This window comes from Phyllostomus hastatus, unplaced genomic scaffold, assembly GCF_019186645.2.
Source record: "Phyllostomus hastatus isolate PE091 unplaced genomic scaffold, TTU_PhHast_1.1 phas_contig_147, whole genome shotgun sequence".
Classification (NCBI taxonomy): Eukaryota; Metazoa; Chordata; class Mammalia; order Chiroptera; family Phyllostomidae; genus Phyllostomus; species Phyllostomus hastatus.
Genome location: NW_025333603.1, coordinates 9,336,209 through 9,361,606, shown reverse-complemented (window position 1 = coordinate 9,361,606; position 25,398 = coordinate 9,336,209). Strand labels below are relative to the sequence as shown.

General features: G+C 34.2%; 1 protein-coding gene across 2 annotated transcripts in view; it reads right to left on the bottom strand.

The window, feature by feature from the left end:
- The window catches only part of SPATA6 (spermatogenesis associated 6), a 109,239-nt gene that overhangs the window by 3,578 nt on the left and 80,263 nt on the right, over positions 1-25,398 (bottom strand). Inside the window, exons 11-12 of one of the 2 annotated variants that reach the window (XM_045858842.1) lie at positions 18,441-18,540; positions 10,310-10,401 (exon numbers count right to left, since the gene is read on the bottom strand). In XM_045858842.1, the coding sequence (XP_045714798.1) occupies positions 10,310-10,401; positions 18,441-18,540 (192 nt within the window). The remainder of the gene's footprint in view (positions 1-10,309; positions 10,402-18,440; positions 18,541-25,398) is intronic. The other variant, XM_045858852.1, reaches the window with a different exon arrangement.

The following is a 25,398-nucleotide window of genomic DNA, read 5'->3' as shown; positions in this document are numbered from 1 at the left end:
AAATTGTGTATGAGACACAGAGTTAAAAAAGAATCAGAGAGGACACAGGTGGGACATGGTGAAAGCAGAGCACAGAGGGTGTCAGGTCTAGCCAGTTAAGAGAGTGTCCAGCTTCTGAAGCCAGGCAGACCTGGCACTGAATTCCACTCAGTCCTTCACAGCCTGGAGATCCTGAGCAACTGATTCAACTGCCCAGGGTCTCAGCTTTCTTTACTGTATTTTTGCAGTATTGTTTGAAAAACCAAAGAGAGTATACAAAAGTTGCATAGTACAGTTCTTTCCTTGCACACAAAAGTTATCAATTATGGGGCATTGGACTGCTAGGTATTTTATACATTTTTTTAATATCAAAAAAACCTTACAACTCTCTGAAATTAGTACTGTGGAAACTGAGACTCGGTGAAGTGCAGGGACTTCCTGAGACCGCTCAGCTAGTAAACGGCAGAATAGAAAGGGACAGCGTGTCTGTGGCTCTAAAGCCTGGCCTGCTGTGGCAGGCTGCTGTCCGCGGGCAGGGGAAGAACCGTAGATGCAACAGGAACCACTTTTGGAAAACGGGGGAAAAAGCAAAGGAGTGTATTTAAGTGACAGGGATCCACTGTAAGTTTTAGAGTTTTGAAGGAAAAAAAAGAAAAAATAATAGCTAGGAAGCTACACAATAGTTGTAATGGGAATAGGGGGAAAAGATCTTTCTTTTTCCCCTCTTTCTGAAGGCTGGATAGCATTTTGAAAAAACATACCAGAGCTGTAATGTTACTATCACAAACATTGCAAATTCTGGGCTTACCATGTCCTTTGTCAGAAATAAAATGTTGTCTTCTTCAAAGACTAATTTTATTTTTTAAATATATAATTGATCTACTTCAATAAATTAAGCACTAGTTATAGATAAGACCTCTCAGGCATGTTAAGAGATTAAGTTTGCACATTATAAAACTACATATCCTGATTATTTAAATGCTACAAATATTTTGTTCATGTATTTGGAATCTCACTCCACAAAAAACAATCTCTTCCCGAACTTATCAGTCCCTTGATGTCACCTCTGTTGTCAACTGTGCAGCAGGGGCTCTCGGAGCTGTACACACATGTATTTGTTTTCTGGCCTGAAGTCGGTGTTAGCACCTGAACACAGTAACGGTGACCATGAAAGACGACACGAAGTGTCTGTGTTATCATTTCTAGAGCTTACACAGTGTCAGTGATGATGTGGGAAAGCATTTATACACTCACTTTGGAGAACTGTTTGGCATGACCCAGGAAGCTTAAATACGCAACTTCAACCCAGTAATTCAACTGCTAGATGCCCCAGCAAGATTCTTGCACATGTGTAGCACATGCAAACATGTTCGTTATAACATTCTTTGTAACAGAACTAAAACTAGAAGCAATATGAATATCCATTTACATTAAAACAGATAAATCAAACCAGGGTGTAGCCTATAATAATATAGTATGCAGCAGGGAAAATCAATAATCTATAACTATAAACATGAATGAAACCAAAAAAATCAATTAAAGGGAAAAGGCAACTTCAAACAATTCAAAGTTATAATTACATGAAGGTTAAAACAAAGAAAATTAAATAATTCATTGATTAAGGCTAGGTACACGTGTGGTACCACTAAAGAGAAAACGGTTAAGAGAAAAGTCACCACAGCCGCTATCCCTACGGAAGGAGGCACAACTGCTTAGGGGCATGAGGGGGCTTTACAGGGATGGGTTATGGTCCACTTCTTAAGATGAATGGTGAGTAAGTGGTTATTCATTTATGTTTATATTGATAAAAATAATTATTATTATTTAGGATAAACAAACCTTAAAATGAATTCCTTTGTTATACTTCATACATCTTATATTAAATTTAAAAACTTCACTTCTGTGAACCATGACAATAGGTGTCTCAACCTCCTGAAGGCTGTGCTGAAACGGGATCCTACCTCCTGCTTCCTGGCATTATTTACTAGATCCTGTCAAACTTGCTTACACTCAGTACTACCGCCGAAAAAGTTTTGAAAATTATACAGTTTCTGAGATAACAAAAGTGTTTTAAAACATGATTCTCATTACTTCTATCTTGTCCACTCAGTTTCATAGATGTAATTAAAACCATTTCTAATAAGGTCAGCATAATCTTTAAAATTTTTTTAAAGGCCTTAGCCAAGTCTCAATGTGCTTTGATATCGTTACATTTCCTTCATCAGCTTTGCTCAACCAATTGTCTAGCCAACTGAATATATTTCATACCATTTCTCACTGGGCCTAACTCCTATTGTCACTGGAACCAGTTTTTTGGGGGAGGGGGAATTTAAGTCAGGTGATAAATCACACACATATTTTTTTCTTCCTCCCTCCCTCCCTTCCTTCCTTCCATTTTTTTGTGGGTTTTTTTGTTTTGTTTGGTTTTGTTTTTTGCTTTTAGGTTTGCAATTAGCAAACCCAAATACTCACACACACACACATTTCTGCATGTTCTTCATATCTCTGCAAACACATCCACCAGACTGAGTCCCTGCAGTGGCCTCGTTCTGCATAGGGGTCTCACATATTGTGTTTGTTTGGTTGTCTCTTATTTATTTTTGTTTTGCAGCAAGTCATGTACTAATTAATATTTCACAAAACACAGGTTTGTCCCTATCTCCCTATTGTCCACAACCATCAATTTCACTGCATTCTAATGGCCAGATAATAATGTCCTTGTCTGAATTCTGTATTTTGTTTAGTCACCAGACTAGTTATACTACAGTAAACCTACTCAAGATAAATTTGAATTTCTAGCACACCATCACCAAACTATCAGAAAGGTACATTAAAAATCATTGTGTAGGTTTGTCCAAGGTTGTAAACCAAATCCTTAATCCCTATATAAATCATTATATTTAATGTTAGCAGGCACAGATTTGCTACTGCTTTGGTTTCATTAGACAACACTTTTTTTCCATGTCTCAAAACTGCCTTAAAATACCACCACAATATCTTGCAATGAATAAATAAAATTCAGAAAGCTTTTTAGCTTTTCTATTTATAGAACCTGCTTTGTAAACAAAAGCTAACATGGCCAAAACAGACATTCTAATGCTTTTAGATCTTGCAAATTTGGCGGGGAGTTTATTTCTATTTAAAATTGCAAACTTTATAAATTTAGTAAAAGCATTGTGGTTCTCTGGAGACAATTTGTAAATTGGTTCAAACTGGAAGTCTGAATTGCAAAACAGAGATATGAAGACAGAATGAGTTCTAATGTGGACCATGAATAAGTAGGTACAGACAAAGATTATCAGAATCTTAAAAAAAAATACTTACTTCCAGACATGGAAGCATTGGCTCTCTAATTAATGAACTGTTCACATACTGAGTCAATGCTGATTCTTCATTATTAGGAATATTAATGAATTTAAAATGTGTACATGACATTGAAAAATCTTATTATAGTTAAATAGGCTTTTAAAGACTACACTTCTGTTTTATCATGAGTATCTCCAGCTATCATTTATCCAAAGCATATATAAATTCCTATATATAAAATACAGCATCAATGCTATATACTATTAAATGGTTATCTTCAAAGAAGGGACAATACTGTTATTTTATTGAATGCAATGCATTCTTTTTCAGCAACTTACACTCTCGCTACTTCAACAGAAAGACTTCTATTTAATTACAACAATGCTATTAAGAAAAAAAGGAACATTGACACTAGGATAATATCTGAGAAATGGGCAATTTCAAGTTCTAAGTGTTAAAAGGTATAAATCATAAATTTATTTTTTTAAAGTCTAGCATATATGCAAAGAAGAAACACATGTCTTAGCTAGCTTAGCATGGAGCAGGAAACAAAGAGCAAGACTTGCTTCTTGCTTAGGAAAGGGTGAATCACTGATGGCGTTTTCTCTATCAGTATCAATGGAGACCAACACATACTACTCTGTACATAGCCTTCAGATAATAGCTATAAGGTGATATACACAGAAAAGAAGGTCAGGTGCATATTCTACACAAAGAACATTATGCTAAGTGAAGTAAGCCAGGCAGTGAAAGACAAACACTATATGATCTTACTCATAAGTGGAACCTAATCAACAAAACAAGCAAGTGAGCAAAACAGAGCCAGAGACATGGAAATAAAGAACAAACTGACAGGGACCAGAAGGGAAGGGTGAGGGGAATAACATGGGAAAAGAGAAAGGTCATCAAGGAACATGTATAAAGGACCCTGGGACAAAGACAATGGGGAGGGTAGGATTGAATGTGGGAGGTGGGGTGGGTAGGGCAGAGGAGGGTAATGGGGGAATAATGGGGACAGCTGTAATTGAACAATAAAAAAGATAATTGAAAGATTATGAGAATAAAAAAAATTGGGGAATTGCTATTTTTGCTCAAAGAACCAGAGTTGAAATTGACTTTAAAAGATGATTTGTATTCTCTACTTTAAATTGTGACCTGAGAGTCAATATAATGAGATATTTTATACTACAAGAGATGAATTCCTTTCCATAACACTCAATAAAGGTTCATATCAAGCAAAACTCTGGCTGATAAAACACGTAGAATCGCACTGAGAATGCAACATATGCTCTACAAATATTGGATGGGTGGGTGGGTGGGTGGGTGGCTGGATGGGCAGTAGTAAGGAAAGTATTCAAAGTCTGGGAATTCAGACCGGATGATAGAAGTAATATTATGGTGTAATAAAATCTAAAAGGCATTTTGTACCTTTTAAGATACCATACAAAGATAAAAGTGTCATTAAGGACATCAAATTATATGGATAAATTATAGCAGTAGTTCTCAAACTTTAACATATGCATTAAAGTCATCTGGAGCACTTACCACCACTTAGATTATCGAGCCTCAACTACAGAATTACAAATTTAGTAGCCTCAGGGGTCCAAGAATTTGAATTTCTAACCAGTACCATGGTGATGCTGATGCTGATGGTCTAGAACCACACTGGAGAAAGCACTCAACTAGAGGATTTGATTTTTAGAGAAAAAAATTTTTTAAAGCTTAGGGAAAAAATTGCATTTATTATTTATCTTCTTTTATTAATTAGCAGGAACTATACAGTAAACATTAAAAGAAATCTATTCAAATGTATTTACTAAAGGCTGGTTATTTGTAGCTTACTCATAGGTCATTTGTTTCCCTTCCTGGCATAAGAACATGTGGAAATGAGCCACTGACAACAAAGAAGGTCTAACATCTTTCATTATGAATTCTATTGCTAATCCATACCTAGCAATGTTATTAAATATCACTATCATAAAATGAGTTTACTTAATTAATGCCTTAGAGTTTCAGCAATTGATCAATATTAATAAAGTGCCCTATTTTAACATTTGAACTTTAAAAATAAAGAGCACTTAGTATAATTCAGAGACCTTGGTGGGCAGTCAAAAAACAGATAAGTAAAACATCTGTACCTTCAGAAAACACACAGTTAACAGAAGGAAGTGAGGCAGGTGTATAATGAAATTGTTACCATTGTGAGATCAATATTGCTAACTGAAATTATATATATGAGAGGAAGGAGCAAGATAAAAGAGAAAAGGTCTAATAGTCTGTTGAGGTCATAAACGGTATCACTGAAGAAGGGATAACTAGAACTTAGTCCAAAAGAATGAGTAGGCATTCATTAGATAAGAGACGTGGGGATAAACAAGAAGATAAGGGTTATTCCAGGCATCATACTGTAATAGAACCAGGGCATGATGCAGTCTGGATTGTCAGGAGACAGCAGATACCTCTGCGGAGGTAAGAGTAAAGCAAGATTTAACTGTTAAGAGTCAAACAGAATTTCATTCTGAAGAGAATAAGAAGCTTACAATGGAAGAATACAGAAGAAATTTCTACTACAATGGGAGATGGAATTAAGAATACAATATACTATAGAGCCATAAAAAAGAAAATTTTACCTTTCATGACAGCATGGATGGACCTGGAGATTATTATGCTAAGTGAAATAAGCCAGTCAGAGAAAGACAAATAGCATTATAATCTCAATTATATGTGGAATCTAATGAACAAAATAAACTGACAAGCAAAATGGAAAGAGGCTCATGGATACATGGAATAGGATAACAGCTGTCAGAGGAGAAGGAATTTGGGGGACTGGATAAAAGGAAGTGAAGGGTGCCCTGGTTGGTGTAGCTCAGTGGATTGAGTGCAACCATTGAGTGGTTGCCGGTTCGATTCCCAGTCAGGGCACATGCCTGGGTTGTGGGCCAGGTCCCCAGTTGGGGGAGCATGAGAGGCAACCACACATTGATGTTTCTCTCCCTTTCTCCCTCCCATCTCCTCTCCCTAAAAATAAACAAATAAAATCTTTAAAAAAGTTTTTTTTAAAAAGGAGGTAAAGGGATTAATCAAAAAACATATACAAGGTTTATCCAGAAAAAGTCCAGCCATTGTTAATAGAACCAGAATGGTTTGCGTGACATCAATGTAACCTGGCAGCCAAGGACAGTAGACTGGAATGTGCATGTGTGAATAATGACGACTTCAGTGCACTATTCAGTGAGGATGGTAGATGCCATTGAGTGAGCATGTGTACTGTGTGGCTGTCACATTCAAAATGACTGAGCAAGTAGAACAAAGAATCTGCATCAGATTTTGTGTTAAGCTTGAACATTCCTCTACGGAAATTATTCAGATGATTCAGAAGGCATTCAGGGATGATGCAATGAGTGTGGTACAAATAAACGTGTAGCACATACCCTTCAAAGATGGTCAAGAATCTGTTGAAAGTGATCCCCATTCTCAAAGGCCTACAACAAGCAGGACACCTGAGAGTGTTGAACATGTATGAGCTGCAATCAACACAGATCAGCAACTGACAGTGTGACAGCTGGAAACTGATCTGGGGACTCCAAAATCTATGAGTACTATGTCTGAGCTTTCCAAGATTTTGATTCCAAGATCTTGGCATGAAATGTGTTGTGGCAAAATTTGTTTTGTGGTTTCTGCTAACATTGTGCTACAGTTGCTAATGACTTGAATCAAACCCCTACCAATGAGCCAGATTTCCTCAAGAAGGTCTTAATTGGAGATAAATGGTGTATCTATGGCTATGATTCAAAAATGAAGGCCCAGTCATCCCAATGGAAGTCACCTGGTTTTCCACACTAAAAGAAGGTATGGCAAAGTTGCAGCAAGAGCAAGACCATTTTAACTGTGTTTTTTGATTAGGAAGGTAATGTCCCTCATAGTACACCCTTCCAGGCCAAACAATTAATGAGTACTACCTAAATCGTCCTTACTGGTTGAGAGATGCAACATAATGAAAGCAGCCACAGCTGTGGGCAACTGGTGATTGACAGCTTCATCTTTACAACATACCCGCTCATGCATCACATCTTGTGCAGAGTTTTTTGATGCAACATCGAATTACCCAAGTAACTCAGCCCCCCTACAGCCCAGATTCAGTGCTCTGTGACTTCTAGCTTTTCCCAAAACTAAAATCACCTTTGAAAGGGAAGAGATTTCAGACCACTGAGGAGATCGGGAAAATATGACAGGGCAGCTGGTGGCAATTCCAGCAAAGGATTTTGCAGTGTTTTAAACAGTGGAAGAGAGGTGGGGAGAACTATATGAGGTTCCAAGGTGCCTACTTTGAAGGGGACTGAGGTGTCATTATCCTCTGTACAATGTTTCTTGTATCTTCTTCAATAAATGTCTCTATTTTTCATATTACATGACTGAATACTTTCTGGACAGACCTTGTATACATAACACATACACGGGGACAACAGTGCGGTGACGGTCAGAAGGAAAGCGTGTGGGGGCTGGCTGGAGGTGGGCAGTTTGGGGTAGGATGAAGACGGAAAGAGACTTAGGGTGGTGGGCGAACATTATGCAGATGATGCTTTATTGAGTTGTACACTTGAAACTTGTATGGTTTTGTGAACCAATGTCATACCAATAAATTCAATTAAAAAAAGAAAAAAGATACAATATACAGATGATGTATTATAGAATTGTACATTTGAAACCTATATACTTTTATTAACCAAGGTCACCCAATAAATTCAATTAAAAATAAAAAAATTAAAAGTTAAAAAAAATTAAAGCCTCCTTAACCTCAAAAATTATTTCTAAGACAAATTGTCTTTATTTAAACACACAAAAATAGTATTTTAAAGTCATATTTTAAGCTATCCCTCTGGTTTTACTAATGCAGGTTATAAACTCAGTATCATTATCATGTCCATTGAGAACATCCTATTTGTTTTTATTATTCTACTCTGAATTCTTCCCCATACCTCAAGTAAAAAAAAATTTAAAAAATAACTAGCCATAAAACTGATATAATATGGAATGTAGCCAGAATATCTCAAGTAGTTTCATAAATAAACAAAACAATAAACATATTTTTTATTCCTAATGTTATCACTAAAGCAACTACAGGTTGAGCATAATATCATGAAATATTACTTATGGCTTCCAAAGCTAACTTGAGGCTGCTGCTAATAATCATCTATGTCATCAGCAGTCTATCTGTCTAAGAATATGTAGTCAAAACCATAGTTGCCTACTTGTTCATGAGAATGCCATAACACCAGAAAGCCATTGTGGTTGCCTACTGGTGTTCTTTAAGGGGCTGCCAGGCATTAATATTGAGTAAGCTAGTCTAATTACCAAGGCATATTTTTGTTTTGAAAAATGAATATAACCCATGGATATACTCCCCTTCAGAGCAGGGATTATTTTTTTTTTCTTATATTTTGCAACAACCTTGCTCAAATTCCCAATGTAGCTAGCAAAAAAACTCTGTTTAAAGTAGGAGCCTTATTTAATTTAGTATACATGTTTCCTGTCTATTCTTTGTGGCAGGGCCTTTTACACAGGTCTTTTTCTTTTTGTATGTGTTACATGTTTACTGTATTAAATAAAGAGGAATACACATTTAAAAAGTAAAGATGAAACCAACACTTCCCTTTTCTAATCATCAGAAACTTTCTAGACCCCTAAGCTACAATTTTTAAAACACTTTGAAAAATCACATAAACATGCAGCAACACAAATTTTCTGAATATCAATATGCCCTCTAGACAAAAACCGTTAACTAAATCTTAAATATTTAATTAAAAAGGACTTTATTATACTTGAGTTAATTACACAAGATCCAATGAATTCAAATTAGAATTAAGCAACATTTTCTCACTTAAAAATGAAGGCTTATTCTTATTCTTAGTCAAGACATTTTAAGTCTCATGACTTAAGATATATTATTTAGATTTGATATATTATTTAGATTTTTTCTTCCATTTGTTAATACTCAAGATAGCTTTTTGGCTATTTATTAAATCTTAGTAAATTCATGAAATTAATCAGATAGTGACCAAGGAGGAAGAGATGAAAACTATACTCAATCCTGTGTTACTTAAAAATAAATAGCCCAAATTTAAATTACTCAGTTTGAGATTTTGCTATAAATAATTTCATAACTAAAGCATTTATATTGAGCATATTCCTACTATTAGTAGCCTGAAAAATAAACATAAGCAAATAGAAAACAGTTATATCAATAGCTAATTCCATTACAGAATGTAGCTAAAATTTGGGGCAACAGTCATAAAAGGCAAAGTGATATTCTAACATGAACTTCAAATTATTTTTATTCTTACTTCTCTCTTTTTGTGGCCAACCCCCATCTATATAAAGCATCACTTCACGACTGGCCTTTAATTAGGACTAACGTTCAAATAGGATAGTGATGCCAGAAGTACTGTAGAAATTTGAGATATACACAGAAGGTGCTAGTAGGAGGAAAGAGCATCCCGGGTTCCTGATACCATAGTACATGTCTAAAATTTTAAGAACGGCAACATGAAATTGAGAAGGAAGTATGCATGGGTAGTAGGTTCTTTCCCCAATCCAGCTCCCAAATACAAAAGTGTTAGAAGTAAAAGCTCACTTAACAACTCCTTGATAAGAGAATTCTTCCTAATTAATTTCATACTCAAAGGTGGTGGAAGACATAGGACAGCTAGCATGGATATATAATATAGCCTGAAATAAGCCCCGAATATGTGGATTTGCAGGGAAGCCAGAGAGACTAAAGATCCTAAGTGGGATGAAAGTGTCACCATTAGTTGACTACATTTGTTTTCATTGAAAAGTTTCATTAATGCAAACATTAAAATATTTTAATAGGATTTTACATGGTTAAATATTTTAAATATATAAAATATAATAATTGCTACTTGGAGTCTAAATTTCCCACAAATCAAGCACATTAAGAAGCAGGTTATTTTTAATCAGTTATGAGGAAGATCTCCATACTGCACAGTATTAAGCAACCTCATACCTGTACTCAGGGTCACTGTCATAGGCATAGTCTCGGCAGAAAAGACCTCTTTTCAGTTCTAGTTCTTCTTCTTTCTCTGTATCTCTCTCATCCTAAAAAAATAAAGATTATTATTAATTCATTTTATAATCATAATGACACTCAACATCTTGTTGGGAAATGTTCTCCTCCTCCCCTATTACAAGAAATTGAATGAAATGTTTGCATGTCTCAGGAAACAAAAGAGTAGGTCAGAATTTATCATTCTGTTCAATAACATTAATACAGTTTTATTGTATTTTTGTTAACACTGCTTATCAAAGACTGGACACCCAGTAGAAGTTTCCTGAATAGGCGAATGAATGGGAATGGATACTATGTATTAAGATACGAAAGAAGATGTGTAGTAGTATCTTACACATTGTTATGTGGAATCAAAATGCAAGGCTACTTTTTCTATGGGCAGATTGTTCTTCTAATAGACACATTCAAGAGCTTAAGAAATAGGATTCTAAAGCAATAGTTTTATAAACTGTATCATTCACAGTAATTATGGTTTTACTATATGGTACTTCATATAATTTAGTATCAAATATCTTTCTCACCTACTGGCCAATACCCTTATTCCTTAGTCAAACTGGATAGAAATAAAGAAATCTGGTAACAAAAGGAACCAGTCAGCACAAATAGACTACTATAAAGAATAGTGTTAATAATGAATTCACTTTATATAAAAAGCCAGCTGAAAACCGATTATGAAGAAAATAATTTTTAAAATTTGCTGATAGCATGAAATTGAGAAGAGAGCATTCAGTTAAAAAAATGTAAGCAGTAAATAGTAAAGCAAGTTAAGAGATAACAGAAAATGCAAATATATATCTAGAGTTATTAAAGCTTCTTGGTGAATTGAAACTTTTTATCACTATGAAGTAACTCCATTTATTTTTATTAATGCTTCTCCCCCTAACTTTTTTTGGTTCACCATTAATATAGCTCCAATGGCTGTCTTTTAGTTAGTGCTTGGATGGTATATATTTGTCCTTTTATTTTCAACTTTTCATTATTAGGTTATAAATATTTTTTCTTAAATAGCATGTAGCTAGATGTTACATATTTTTGTTCAGTTTGATAAATCAATAAAGTGAAGCATCTATTAATATCCCAGAAAATGTAATTGGCTGTAATAACCACAAAAACACTATAAAAAAGTGTAAGAAATAAAAAAAGTATAATGCTTTCAAATAAGAAATAGATTATGTGCAAGAAGAACTAAATGGAACAAATAATATTAAGTACAAAAATTCTATCCCTGGGAAAAGTTATTCATTTCTAAATTATATAAGTGATTACATGAATCATAAACATAATCAATATTCCTTGTTTAATTTTGTCAATACAATTGGAAAGTTAATTTTTCACATTGTAAAAAAATGTTGACTAAATTTTAAAAGTTCATATATAAAAAAATACAAAAGTACTTTTTAAAAAATCTGAGCCTAAATTATTCATTACACAAAACCCATGTTTTCAGCTGGGTACTTACTCTTCCAGACCCTGAGGAGAGAAAGATGGCTAAGACATGTACCTGCACGCACATGGAACAAGGCTAGTGTATTTTATGAAGCTCTATGGATGGGATGGACCAAAGGGTAGTATCATTAGGAGACATAGCAGAGAACAATGTAAGGAGAACTTTCTAATTAATAAAGCATCCCAGAGACAGAACAGCTGTCCTGGAGGGAGTCAGATCGCCATCACTAAAACTACTCATGAAGAGCACTGACATCCATTTAGGTTAAGGGTTTCGTGGGGGGAATTCTGCCCTAAGAAACGATAAGGACTAGATGACCTTCATAGCTATTCCTGTCTAAGTTTAAGTCTCTATTTTGTGACATTTTAGATATATAATCAACACATACATCTCTTACAAACATCTTTATATAATCTTTTTTTTAAGATTAGGATATGTAAAAGCAAATAGCAACAAACACCACATCTTATTTTAAGTTACTAACTATGGATCAAGCAAACATTTGAAGAGATGCATCATTCTCGTCAGTGCCAGAAAATCCATTCCTAGGGCACAGAGAAGTGATTCACCTCTTACTCCTCATTGACATTCCCATTTGCCCACGTGTAAATACAGAAAAAGATAGACAGCACCAATGTTTGTTAAGTACCTGCAAGGTATCTAGGTACTTTTTATATAAATATCATTTAAGCCTTCAATAACCTTATCAAAGGTTCTGAAACTCAGAAAAATAAATTAATTAAATAATAAATTAAATAACTTGCTCAAAGATACAAATTATTAAGTAGCAGAGCTGGAATTTAAGTCCAGCTCTAACTTGATATACATTATATGGCTTCCTAGAAGGCAAATAAAATGAACTACAGAATCAAAACCTCCATCCCAAGCCATTAGATCATTCCCCTATATGAAAATTAGGCCTGGTCCTGGCCGGGTAGCTCAGTTGGTTAGAGCACTGTCCCAATATGCCAAGGTTGTGGGTTCAATCCCCAGTCAAGGCATATACAAGAAACAACCAATGAATGCATAGATAAGTGAAACAACAAATCAATTCTCTTTCAAATCAATCAATAAATTAAAACATTTGGCTCAAACTCTTTCAGCTAATATCTGTTTAGTTAATTTTTATGAAGGCATTCTGAAATAATACAGTCCAGAAGAAACTATTTTTATTTCAGCAAAAGTCATTAATAAAATGAAACTGTTAAAGGAAGATGGGGCTCTCCTTCCCAATAACTGGCAGTAAGTTAAATGTTCTTGTAAGATTCCAGTTTGGGGTGAATAAAGTTTCCATAAACATCTGTGTACAGGCTTTTGTGTGAAAGTGTTTTCAATGCACTTGGGTGAGTACCTAAGAGTGGGATTGCTGGGTCATCTGCTGTGTATATTTTTCCCCACACAAAACTGCCAAACTGTCTTCAAAGGCTGTACCGCTGGGCACTCCCTCCAGCATTGAATGAGAATTTCTATTGCTCCGCATCCTTGACAGGAACTGCTACTACAGATTTTTGGAGACTTCTGTTTTTGTTTAACAATTCTAAAAGGTATGTGGTAGTATTGCATCATTGTTTTAATTTGCATTTCTGTAATGAATATTGAACATCATTATGTATGTTTATTTGGTGAAAGGTCTGTTCAGATGTTTCACCATTTTTAATTGGGTAGTTTTTGTCTTATTGTTGAGTTTGAAGTTTGGATTTTTTTATTTTTTGTTTTTTAAATTCTGGATACAAGTCCTTACTCATATATGTGATTCATAAATGTTTCATCTAGACTGAGGTTTGTCTTTCTCTCCTTTTAATAGTGTATTTCACAGAGAAAAGTTTTTAATATTAATGAAGTTCAATCTATCAATACTTTTTCTTTTATGGATCATGTGTTTGGTGTCATATCTTAAAAGTTATTTCCAAATACAAACTAAACAGATTTTCTACTATATTTTAGGTCTATGACTGATGTTGAATTATCTGTTAAGGACTTTTTTTAAAAAATCCAGAATCAGGGGCTGCAAAGGCAAAAAATGCAGTTTACATTTCATTGACTATGCACTTGTTTGAAAAAACAGTTGACACTATTTTTGTAGGTATACTTGTATTTATGGGGCATCGACTTTGTTCTTTGGACACACGTGTCCCTATTTTAGTCAGTCCCACACTGTCTTCATTGCTGTTTTACAATAAGTCTAAAATTACATAGTGGGTCCTTCAATTTTGTTGTTCTTTCTTCATACTTGTTTTGGTTTTTCAAATTATTTTGCCACTCCATATACTTTTTAGAATCAGCTCATCAATATCTATTTAAGAAGCTTAACGTAGTTTTTACACCTGCATGGAAACAAAATCAAAATGGAGAAAACCAACACCTACATATTGAGTCCTCCAATCTGTGAATGCTGTGTTCTACCTCTCCATTTAGGTCTACCTCTCTTGAGTTTTTCAAAAGTATTTTGTAACTCATAAAATGCAGATCCTAAACTTATTTTGTTAGAATTATACCTAAGCACTTCAATTTCTGGTGCTATTATTACACGTGGTATGGACTTTCTAATTTAAAATTTCAGTTGTTCATTGCTGGCATATAGGGGGAAATGACTTTTTTTGTATGTATACTGTGACCTTGCTGAACTCCCTATTAGTTTTAGGAACTCTTCTGTAGATCCTTTAGCATTTTCTTAAAAAAGTAATCATATCTTCTGCAAATATAGTTCTGCTTCTTCTTCCTTTCCAAGCTGCATGCCTTTTATTTCTTTTTCTTACCTCCCTGCATCATCTAAGACTCCTGGTATGATGTTAGAGGAATTGTGAGAAGGGGCGTCCTTGCCTTCTTGCTAAACTTAGGGGAAAAGCATTCAATCTTTCATAAGTACAATATTAGCTGTGGGTTTTTAAAGGATGCTCTCTATTAGGTTGAGAAAATTCTTTTCTAACTCAACTTTACTAAGACTATCATGAATAAAATTAGATTTTTTGGATAATTTTTCTGTGTCCATTGAAATGACACAAAGAAATACATTTTTTTCTTATTTAACCTGTTAATGGGATGAATTTACTTTGCATTTCTGGAATGAGTCTACTTGATTATGACATATTTTCATTATTATAAATTCACGAAGGATTTAGGTGAGTCTGTATTTTTATTTTTTTAAATGTGGTTGTCTGGTTTTCACATCAGGGTAAATGTTGACCTCATAAAATAACTTGGAAAGTTGTTCTTTAATTTTCAGGAATACATACAACTGATATTATATTTCCTTAAAGGTTTTGTAGAATTCATGAGAGAAGCCATCTGGGACTAGTATTTTCTTTTATGGAAGATTCTTAACTTCAAATTCAATTTCTGTAATATATATACAATCACTGAAACTATTCCTTCTTGAGTTAGTTCTGGCAGTTTATGTCTTTTTAAGTTATATCTTTCAAAATGTTTTAGATAGCTTTAACAGCAATGTCAACAAATCAGAAGACAGGATTAGCAATTTAGAGAACATTTCAAAAGAAAATATCCAAACTTGAGAAAAAAATTAAAAATATCAAAATAAGTGTAAGGTACATATGAGATGCAGCCTAAAGATATTACAGAAGTGTAAGGGGAAGTTCTGGAGGGAGAGTAAAGAGATATTGGGGCAAAAAAAATGTTTAAAGAAAGAATGGCTACTGCTTTTACTGCTTTTCCGAAACTGATAAAAGATAACCTTCAGGTTTGAGAAGCTCTAAAAACTTAACATAGAGTTAGTCCAAGAAAACCACATCTAGGTATATAATGGTAAGATTGCTAAACAAAAAGGGTGAGAAACCCCCCCAATATTTCGAAGAAATAACAGCTGATTTTTCAACGGATACAAATGAAGCCAGAAGACAATGGAATGGCTTCTTTGATATACCCAAGAAGGTAATTATCAACCTAGAATTTTATATCCCATTAACCATATTACATAAAATTAAACCAAGACATTTTCAAACAAACCAAAGCAGAACTCACAGCCAAGAAAATGACATGAAAATAAGTATCACAGGGAATTCTTCAAGCAGAAGGAAAATAATTCTAGAGTCCAGATGGGAACATGAAATTGCCAGAAAGAATAAAGAATAATAGAAAGAATAAATATGAGGTTAAAATGAATAAACATTACTATACAAATAAAATTTGTTTGTTTAATATATGTAGAATTAAAAAGGCATAACAAAAATAGACACATAAAGGATGTGGATTAGAAAGAGTTAAATGTTTTTTGGTCCCAATATGACTGGGGAGGTCAACAAAGAAATACTAAGTCAGCTAAGCATGTTGAAATCTTTAGAGCAACCAATGACAAAATAATAATAAAAAAATAACAAGTTAGTAAAAAGGAAAATGAATGGCAAAAATACATATTAATCCAAATAAAAGCCCCATCAATTGACATAAAAATTCTGAATTTTCATTTTTGCAAAAAATCTCATGTGCTTATTATGAGATATACACTTTAACTACAATGATAAACAGCAAAGGATGAAAAAAATACACTTGCATATGTTAGCCAAAAAATATTGCTATAACTATGTTAGCATCAGAAAAAATACTTGAAACAAAGAACAATGCTAGAGATAAAGAGGAGCATTGCACAATAAAAGGTTCACATCACAGTCTGAAATCTGTATCCAAAAATGAGATAGCTTCAAAATATATAAAATAAAAATCAACAGAACTAGAAAGAAAGAGATGCATCCACTATCACGAGACTTGAACATTTCTTGAATCTTGAAACCTACTTACCACTATACAGAAAAAAATAACTCCAACCAAATCACATATTTGTGAAATAAAACAAAAGGCCTTTAGAAAAAATAAAGGACAATGTCTTATAAACAAAAATTCTAAAAATGCTAATAAAAAAGAAAAATGATAAATTGGACTTACTAGAATTGAGAACTTCTTTTCACTAAAAGACATCATTAAGAGAGTGAAAATGCAATGCATAGAAAAAAAGAAAACTGCAAAACACATACCCAACTAAGAACTATCAAGAATCTATATAGAAGTCTAACAAGCCAAAAAAAGAAAGGGAGACAATTAGTACAAAAATGAGTGGGTGACTTGGACAAATGCTCACAAAAGAGGATGTCCAAATGGCCAATGACCATATTCACTAGTCATCAGAAAACAGCAAATTAAAACTATTATGTAATAAAATGCTAATCACTTATGAAAATGCCAAAAGAAAATGCACACAAGCACACACACACAACCAATCAGACAGTTGTGAGGATGTGGAACAAGCAGAACTCACACAAACTGGTGGTGGTAGTGCGAACGGTCCCGAGTGAACTGTTAGAGTCACTAGGAAGAGTCTTTGGCCACATCTACAAAACTGAGTGGACACATTCACTATGACTAAACAACACCCGGGTAACTATAAACCCAAATGGAATGCATACGGCGTTACCCAAGGACATGCATAAACCGCTAACAGCAGCTCTGTAACAGCCCAAACGAGAAACGACCTAAATGTACATCGTGAGAATAAGTGAATCAATGGCAGTATTTTCATGATGAAATACCAGAGCAGCAAGAGTGAAGAACTATTACTAAACATAACAAGATGCCTGCATTGCAAAAATGTCTGACTTGCAAAAACAAAGTGAAATAAGTTGGGTAAAAAAAAGGAGCAGACATTTTTTGTAGGATGTCATTTATATAAAGATCAAAACACACAATATTTACTTCCTTACTTCCTTACAAAACACACTTGCTATTAGAAGTCAGAATAATGTTTACCCCTGGAGTGGCTGCAGCTATGAGAAAAAAGGAGGGACTTATGCAGAGCTGAAAATGTTTTGTTTCTTGATCTGGTAGACAGTTTACATAAGGTGGTTTATTATATTTCATGGAGCTGCTACTTACGGTGAATGTATATTCTAAATGTGTGTTATACTTTGAAAACAAGTTTAATTAAAAAGCACCATGCATATAGAAATTTAAAATGGTACAAAATGATGCCAATGTCACAGAATCCAGTTATGTCACCAGGACTTAGCTTTGGGCCCAACATGACACTTGTGATAAGTAATTGTTTTTAAAGCTAATAAATGAAACAAGGAACCAAGCACAAAAGAACACACAGTAATTATGTCTCAGCTGTCCTTCACGTATACACTTTTTGTCTCATCTCAGAAAATATTCTCATATTGAGGTTCTCTAGTATTAAACCTGGTAGACCTGACCTGCTCTTTTCTTCTTTTAAATATTCAATTAACATAAAAATCAGCTGGGAGGTTTCTTCAAAATATGTATTTTCTCACTCCTCCCTCATTCTACCATTCCGAATCAAATCTATTTATAGGACATGGACTTTCTTTGTACTGGACCAAAAAACAAGAGTTCCCATATTTTGAAGGCTGTGAGAAACTTATCATAAAGTCACTATTTACTGGCTCTTTATGAGGTAACAATTACTAACTTATGTTTACAGTTTAGAGAACCCACATCCAACATTTTCCATAATAACTCAGGTTAAGCAGGAAGTTAGATACAGAAGCTGTATCTTTTCTTTCCCAATGATTAAATGTTACAAGTTTTAAGCATCTTGGGTGGTTTTCATTCCCAGTTATGAAAAGCCTTCAAGAGAAAATTTTAGAAACTAACATATAAATGTCTTTGATGAGCCTGATGTGATTTCAAGACATTTTTTACCCGGTCATGGATCTCATCACAGTTTGAAGGTGAACACCAATCAGAATGGAATCTGTAGGCAAAAAAACAAAGATGACTTGTAGCCAGAGGAAGAGAAAAAGAAATCTTTCCAAATGCCAGACACAGAAAGTCATTTTTTCTTATCCCTATGTAATAATATATAAAGATTAGAATAACATTGCTCTTCTGTCAACTGAGGATGAAAGGAAGATATAAATCAGGTACTAATTCTCAGCTGTAGTATTAAGTACTCACACTATGTTCAATATATAGTCATAATAATAAACTTCAACATGAATTTAGAAGAACATACCCATATATCTGACCACTTTAACAATTTACATACATAATTCCTTAGAGCTTTATCTCTACATAAAGATATATATTTTCATTTAAGGATAATAATTCCATATAGAATGCCTTTAAAATTAGTTCTTATTTTCCAGTAATTGAATCATATCCAAACTATGTGGAGGAAATTCCTTTCTGCATAAAAAAAGAATATAACTCACTTTATGAAATGACACAAAACATTTATAATAGATTAAAATATTATTTATAATCTAATCATGTTCTTATTCCTTCAGCATACAGGGAATAGTACACAAATACTAAGTCATTATGTTGTACATCTGAAAGTAACATAATTTTGTGTGTCAATTATACCTCAATAAACAAATAAACAAGAAAGAATACAGGAAAACATAAAAATTGAATGACCCTTTCCCAATACTACTTGAAAAAGTAAATATTGAAGAATAGGAAAAAAAATATGCCTTTTTATAGAGTCTGAGGGTTGGATTTAAAGATGTCAGAAAAGAAATACATCACACATTCCTCTTTCTTATGCCCTTTCCAAACTCAAAACCGGCATTAGTATAATTAAGCTATATAAGTAACAATGAAAATTTCTAGATCTGATTATAATGCATCTATATGAAATGCTATTGATAATTCCTTTATAAAGGAATGAGTACTAAAATACTAATAGGTTGCTTAAAACTGTCTTTTTATCTCATAGTTTGTTCTTAACAAGTTACAATTTTATATGTTTACTCAAAGTACAGACTATTAAGCAGGATAAATGAGTTACATTAGCTATTTTAAAGAATATAATCAATAATGGATGATTAACTATAATCTCCTGCATTTATGAAAGAAGGTGTTATTGCATCTCTGCAAATACACTGGCAGACTTTGCTACCTATGAAACACATCTTGAACCTGAGATCCATATGCAGCTCCAACAGGATACTGTGGTATCTTTAATGAGACCACAAGAGGATCCACTAGTCTGTGCTGTGGTATAAGAAATGATTGCCCAATGATCTTTAATTCCATTTACAAAAATAAAAACCTTAAGCATGATTTAAAAGAATATCAGTTCCTTTTTAATTAGATTGGCTAGTATTCCTTAGTATTTTAGCAATAATTCTACAGTCTACTACAAACTGTAAGTCATAATATTAATATTTATACTTTGAGGCAAAAACTGCTTCTGAACTATAACACATCAAAATTGAAACCATTTTATGGTGTGCTAACTCTATTGAAGGTATTTTTGAAATGGGCTTAAAGCAAAAAGAACTTTCACTATCAATAAAAAATTCATTTGCTTAGAGTCACTGATAAAGTTTGTAAAAGTCTGTTTAATACATATACATGATTAAGGAGTCAGCATTTTACAGCAGTCTTAGAGAAAAGTTAATTAATTTTAATGAATACTTACCCAGATAAATTCCTATAGCTGCATACTCTGTCATACTCCCTTTTTTTTCCGGGACATATAATCTACATTTACATCAGTTTAAATTGCTTATTATTCCAGTGGATTCTATAAACACCCTATAAATATACTGCTGAGGGACCTAAAAAGCCATATCAGAGATGTCTTATATTTAAAGATGTGGTACTGAGCGCGCTAAAGAAAAACATGATTTCGTTCCTAGTAATATTTCACAAAAGTATTTTATTTTCCTTTATGGACTAAATCTAGAATCTTTTTTAGAAAATACACTCAAAATAGAAGAGTTTCACTCAATGAAAGTAAAAAATTTTATCTATCCTAGAAAGTACTCCCCAAATTTTATTGTTTTAGATGAATTCAAAACTAAATTCCCATCATATTCTTATTTTAGGTGTACCTTAACCTTCTCAAGTCATAGAAAAGATAGGTAATGTTTAATATAGAATCACTCATTTTCTTCTAGCAAAGAATTTATCCACATCTACCATCCAGCATCAAAATAAATGTGTAAATGCCACTATCTACTCTGAACCATCCCTTGCACTGAATATGAAAAAAAAAAAAGAAAGAAAGAAAAAGAAAGAAACTGGCTTTAGCTATTCTCAATAAAAAAAAATAAATAAATAAAACGGAATAGAGTATCAGTGAAGGATTTATTAACCTTGAAAGGATAGGCTTCAAAAACTGGGTCGAAATCTTATACAAGGATAAAGTAATAAAAGGCTAAAACTGATATTGTACCATAATGGTAAATGATTGGAGAGTTTCATAAAATATGTGGAAAAGTAGAAAAATAAAACAATGTTTATAAAACATATACAAGGAGATACAGGCAAAAAATAATCTTAAACTACAGATACAGTAAAGAACCTAATCAACAAATCGCAAGCCCTTAATTCTAAAAGTAGGTAAAATGAGAATAATACCAACTATATATCTAAATATCTGAGTAGATATGGAATTCAAAGAAAATCCCTTGATACTGAGATGCAAGTTACCAGACTTCAGCAGAAAAAGCTCTCTTCATGAGCTGCTCTTGAACTTTCAAAACCTATAGGTGCAGAGGTTATCTATCTGTGTGCCTATCGGTCCGTCCATCCATCTATTTGAACTCAAGGATCCCCACAGGCATGATTATAATGGACTAGAAGCAACACAAATCAAACCCCCCATCTCAGGGTCAAGGTCTCTAGCCTGCCTCCATGTGTCCCTTTCAAATGCTTGTCAGGCTCATGAGAAAACAGACAAACCTGTTTGTTCAGAATAGGATGTTTTGATACCCCCTCCACACTGACACATCAGTTTTAAGATGAGCTTTTGACAGACCCTCTCCAGTTAATTTAAACTTGTTCAATGATGTCTGATGGCCCTAACATGCTATAGAAACATAGTGCATTACTTCACCTTTTTAAAACTATCGTAAAGATAGCTTTCATTTTCATGTTGTGGATGGTATTATATCTGTTAGGTATTCAAATTTCTATAAAAATTTTTAAATACTAAAGGCTGAGTGTTTTTGTTTTTTTAATTTCTGACAACAATTGTTTTCTATGTTAGACTGTGAAAGAGGCAAGAAATTTCCAGTTTGGATTCAACAACAATAAAAAAAAATAGACAAAGAGAAATTGTAGGGAAGATGGTGGCTTTACTCTAGACAGCGTTTTTCTCGGCTTCTGTGAAGAGGAGGGAAACTCGCGGATCAGTGGAGAAACAGAGCAAGTGGACTAGGTTACTGAATCACTTTTGAAAGCAGGACATCAAAAATTATTGTGATCACAGAAAAACCAGACGAGTAGGGGGAAGCTGTGAACACCAGGATACACAAAGGAGATTGCACCACTGAATCTCACAAATATTCTACAACGGAAGTTCACACCATAATTACAGGGAATCAGAACAGATCAAATTAACAAACAAGAAGAAAAAAGAAGAAACCCACAAACAATGAGAAAACAAAGAAACAACCCCCAACTGAAGGGAAACGAGGAAGCCTCAGGAAAAATGCTAAATGAAATAGAGGCAACTCAACTATCAGACAGTGAGTTCAAAACAATGATTACCAGGAAGTTCAATGAACTCACAATGAGCTTTCAGAAATTAGAGGGAAACTACATCAATCTCACCGCAAACTATATAAACATGAAAAAGGAAATAGAAACTCTCAACAAAGGTCAAGAGGAAATGAAGAATACAATTTCTGAACTGAAGAACACAGTAGAAGGAATGAAAAGCAGGATCGATGAAGCAGAAGATCGGATTAGCGAGCTGGAGGACAAAGTAGAAAACAGCATCCAGAAAGAGCAAGAAAAGGAAAAGAGGCTCAGAAAGAATGAGGTGGGATTAAGAGAAATGCAAGACAATATGAAACGTAATAATATCTGTATAATAGGGATAACAGAAGGGGAAGAAGAAGAGCAAGGGATCAAAAACCTAGTTGAACAAGTAATGAAGGAGAACTTTCCTAATTTGATGAGAGAAGAAGTCACACAAATCCGGGAAACACAGAGAGTCCCAATCAAGAGGAACCCAAAGAGGCCCACTTCAAGACACATCATAATTAAAATGACAAAATTTCAAGACAAAGAGAGAATCTTAAAGGCAGCAAGGGAGAAAAAGGAAGTAACATACAAGGGAGCCCCAATAAGGCTAACAGCCGACTTCTCAATGGAAACACTTCAAGCCAGAAGAGAATGGCAAGAAATACTCCAGGTAATGAGAACCAGAGGTCTGCAACCAAGGCTGCTATATCCAGCAAAGCTCTCGATCAAGATAGAAGGCCAAATAAGAAGCTTCTCAGACAAAAGAAGTCTAAAACAATACACCTCAATCCTAAAGGGACTGCTTTAAGGAAGGGAAGGAAGAGAGAGAGAGAGAGAGAGGAACACACAGACATAAAAGGCAAAAATAAGTACCTATCAATAATAACCTTAAATGTAAATGGATTAAATGCTCCACTCAAAAGACACAGAATAGCTGAATGGATAAGAAAAAATGACCCACATATCTGCTGTCTACAAGAGACCCACCTCAGGATAAAAGACCTACACAGGCTGAAAGTGAAGGGCTGGAAACAAATCTTCCAAGCAAATGGACAGGAAAAAAAAGCTGGGGTAGCAATACTCATATCAGACAAAACAGACTTCCAAAAAAGGTCCATAAAGAGAGACCCAGAAGGTCACTTCATAATACTCAAGGGAAGAATCCATCAAGAAGACATAAATATTGTAAATATATATGCACCCAACATAGGAGCACCAAAACACATAAAGAAAATCTTAGAGGACTTCAAGAAAGATAGGGACAGCAACACAATTATAGTAGGAGATTTTAACACCCCACTATCAAAAATGGACAGATCTTCCAAACAAAATATCAACAAAGATATTGTGGCATTGAACAATACCCTTGAGGAAATGGACTTTACTGATATATACAGAGCCCTCCATCCAAAAGAAGCTAAATATACATTCTTTCCAAATGTACACGGAACATTCTCAAAGATAGACCACATGATAGGACACAAAACAAGCCTCAACAATTTCAAGAAAATTGAAATCATACCAAGCATTTTCTCAGACCACAAGGGACTGAAGCTAGAATCCAACCCTAAGGAAAAAAAACAAAAACACTTAAAATCATGGAGATTAAATAGCATGCTATTAAACAATGAATGGGTCAAGAATGACATTAGGGAAGAAATCAAAACGTTTCTGCAAACAAATGAAAACGAACTCACAACAACCCAAAACTTATGGGACACAGCCAAGGCAGTCCTGAGAGGGAAGTTCATAGCGATACAGGCCCACCTAAAAAGGTTAGAAACATTCCAAACAAACAACCTCACCCTACGTCTACAAGAACTTGAGGAACAACAACAAAGGCAGCCCAGAGCAAGCAGAAGGAAGGAAATAACCAAGATCAGAGCAGAATTAAATGACATAGAGACTAAAAGCACAATTCTAAGGATCAATGAATCCAAGAGCTGGTTCTTTGAAAAGATAAACAACATCGACAAGCCTTTCAGCAGACTCATCAAGAAAAAAAGAGAGAAGACCCAAATAAACACAATCAGAAATGAAAGAGGAGAGATTACAACAGATACCACAGAAATACAAAGGATTGTAAGAAATTACTACAAAGAACTGTATGCCAAGAAATTTGAAAACCTAGATGAAATGGACAAATTCCTACAAAAATATACTCTTCCAAAACTCAATGAAAAAGAAGCAGAAAGCTTGAACAGACCAATAACAACAAAAGAAATTGAAGCAGTAATCAAAAAACTCCCAACACACAAAAGCCCAGGACCAGATGGTTTCACAGAATTCTACAAAGCATTTAAGGAAGAGCTAACCCCTATCCTTCACAGACTATTCCCAAAAATCCAAAAAGATGGGAGTCTCCCAAACTCTTTTTATGAGGCCAACATCATCCTAATTCCAAAACCAGATAAAGACACAACAAAGAAAGAAAACTTCAGGCCAATATCACTGATGAACATTGACGCTAAAATCCTCAACAAAATACTGGCAAACCGCATCCAACAATACATTAAAAAGATCATACACCATGACCAAGTGGGATTCATTCCAGGGATGCAAGGATGGTTCAATATTCGTAAGTCAGTAAATGTAATACATCACATAAACAAAAACAAAGACAAAAACCACATGATTATATCAATTGATGCAGAAAAAACATTTGACAAGGTACAGCACCCATTCATGATAAAAACACTCAGCAAAGTGGGAACAGAGGGAACATTCCTCAACATAATAAAGGCCATATATGAGAGACCTACAGCCAGCATCATACTCAATGGGCAAAAATTAAAATCTTTTGCACTAAGATCAGGAACAAGACAAGGCTGTCCACTTTCACCACTTCTGTTCAATATAGTACTGGAAGTTTTAGCCACAGCAATCAGACAAGAAAAAGAAATAAAAGGCATCCAAATCGGAAAGGAGGAAACAAAACTGTCACTGTTTGCAGATGACATGATAATGTACATAGAAAATCCTACAGACTCTGCCAAAAAACTGCTTGACCTAATAAATGAATTTGGCAAAACAGTGGGATACAAAGTCAATAACCAGAAATCAAAGGCATTTCTGTACACCAACAATGAAACAGCAGAAGCAGAGATCAAGGAAAAAATTCCAT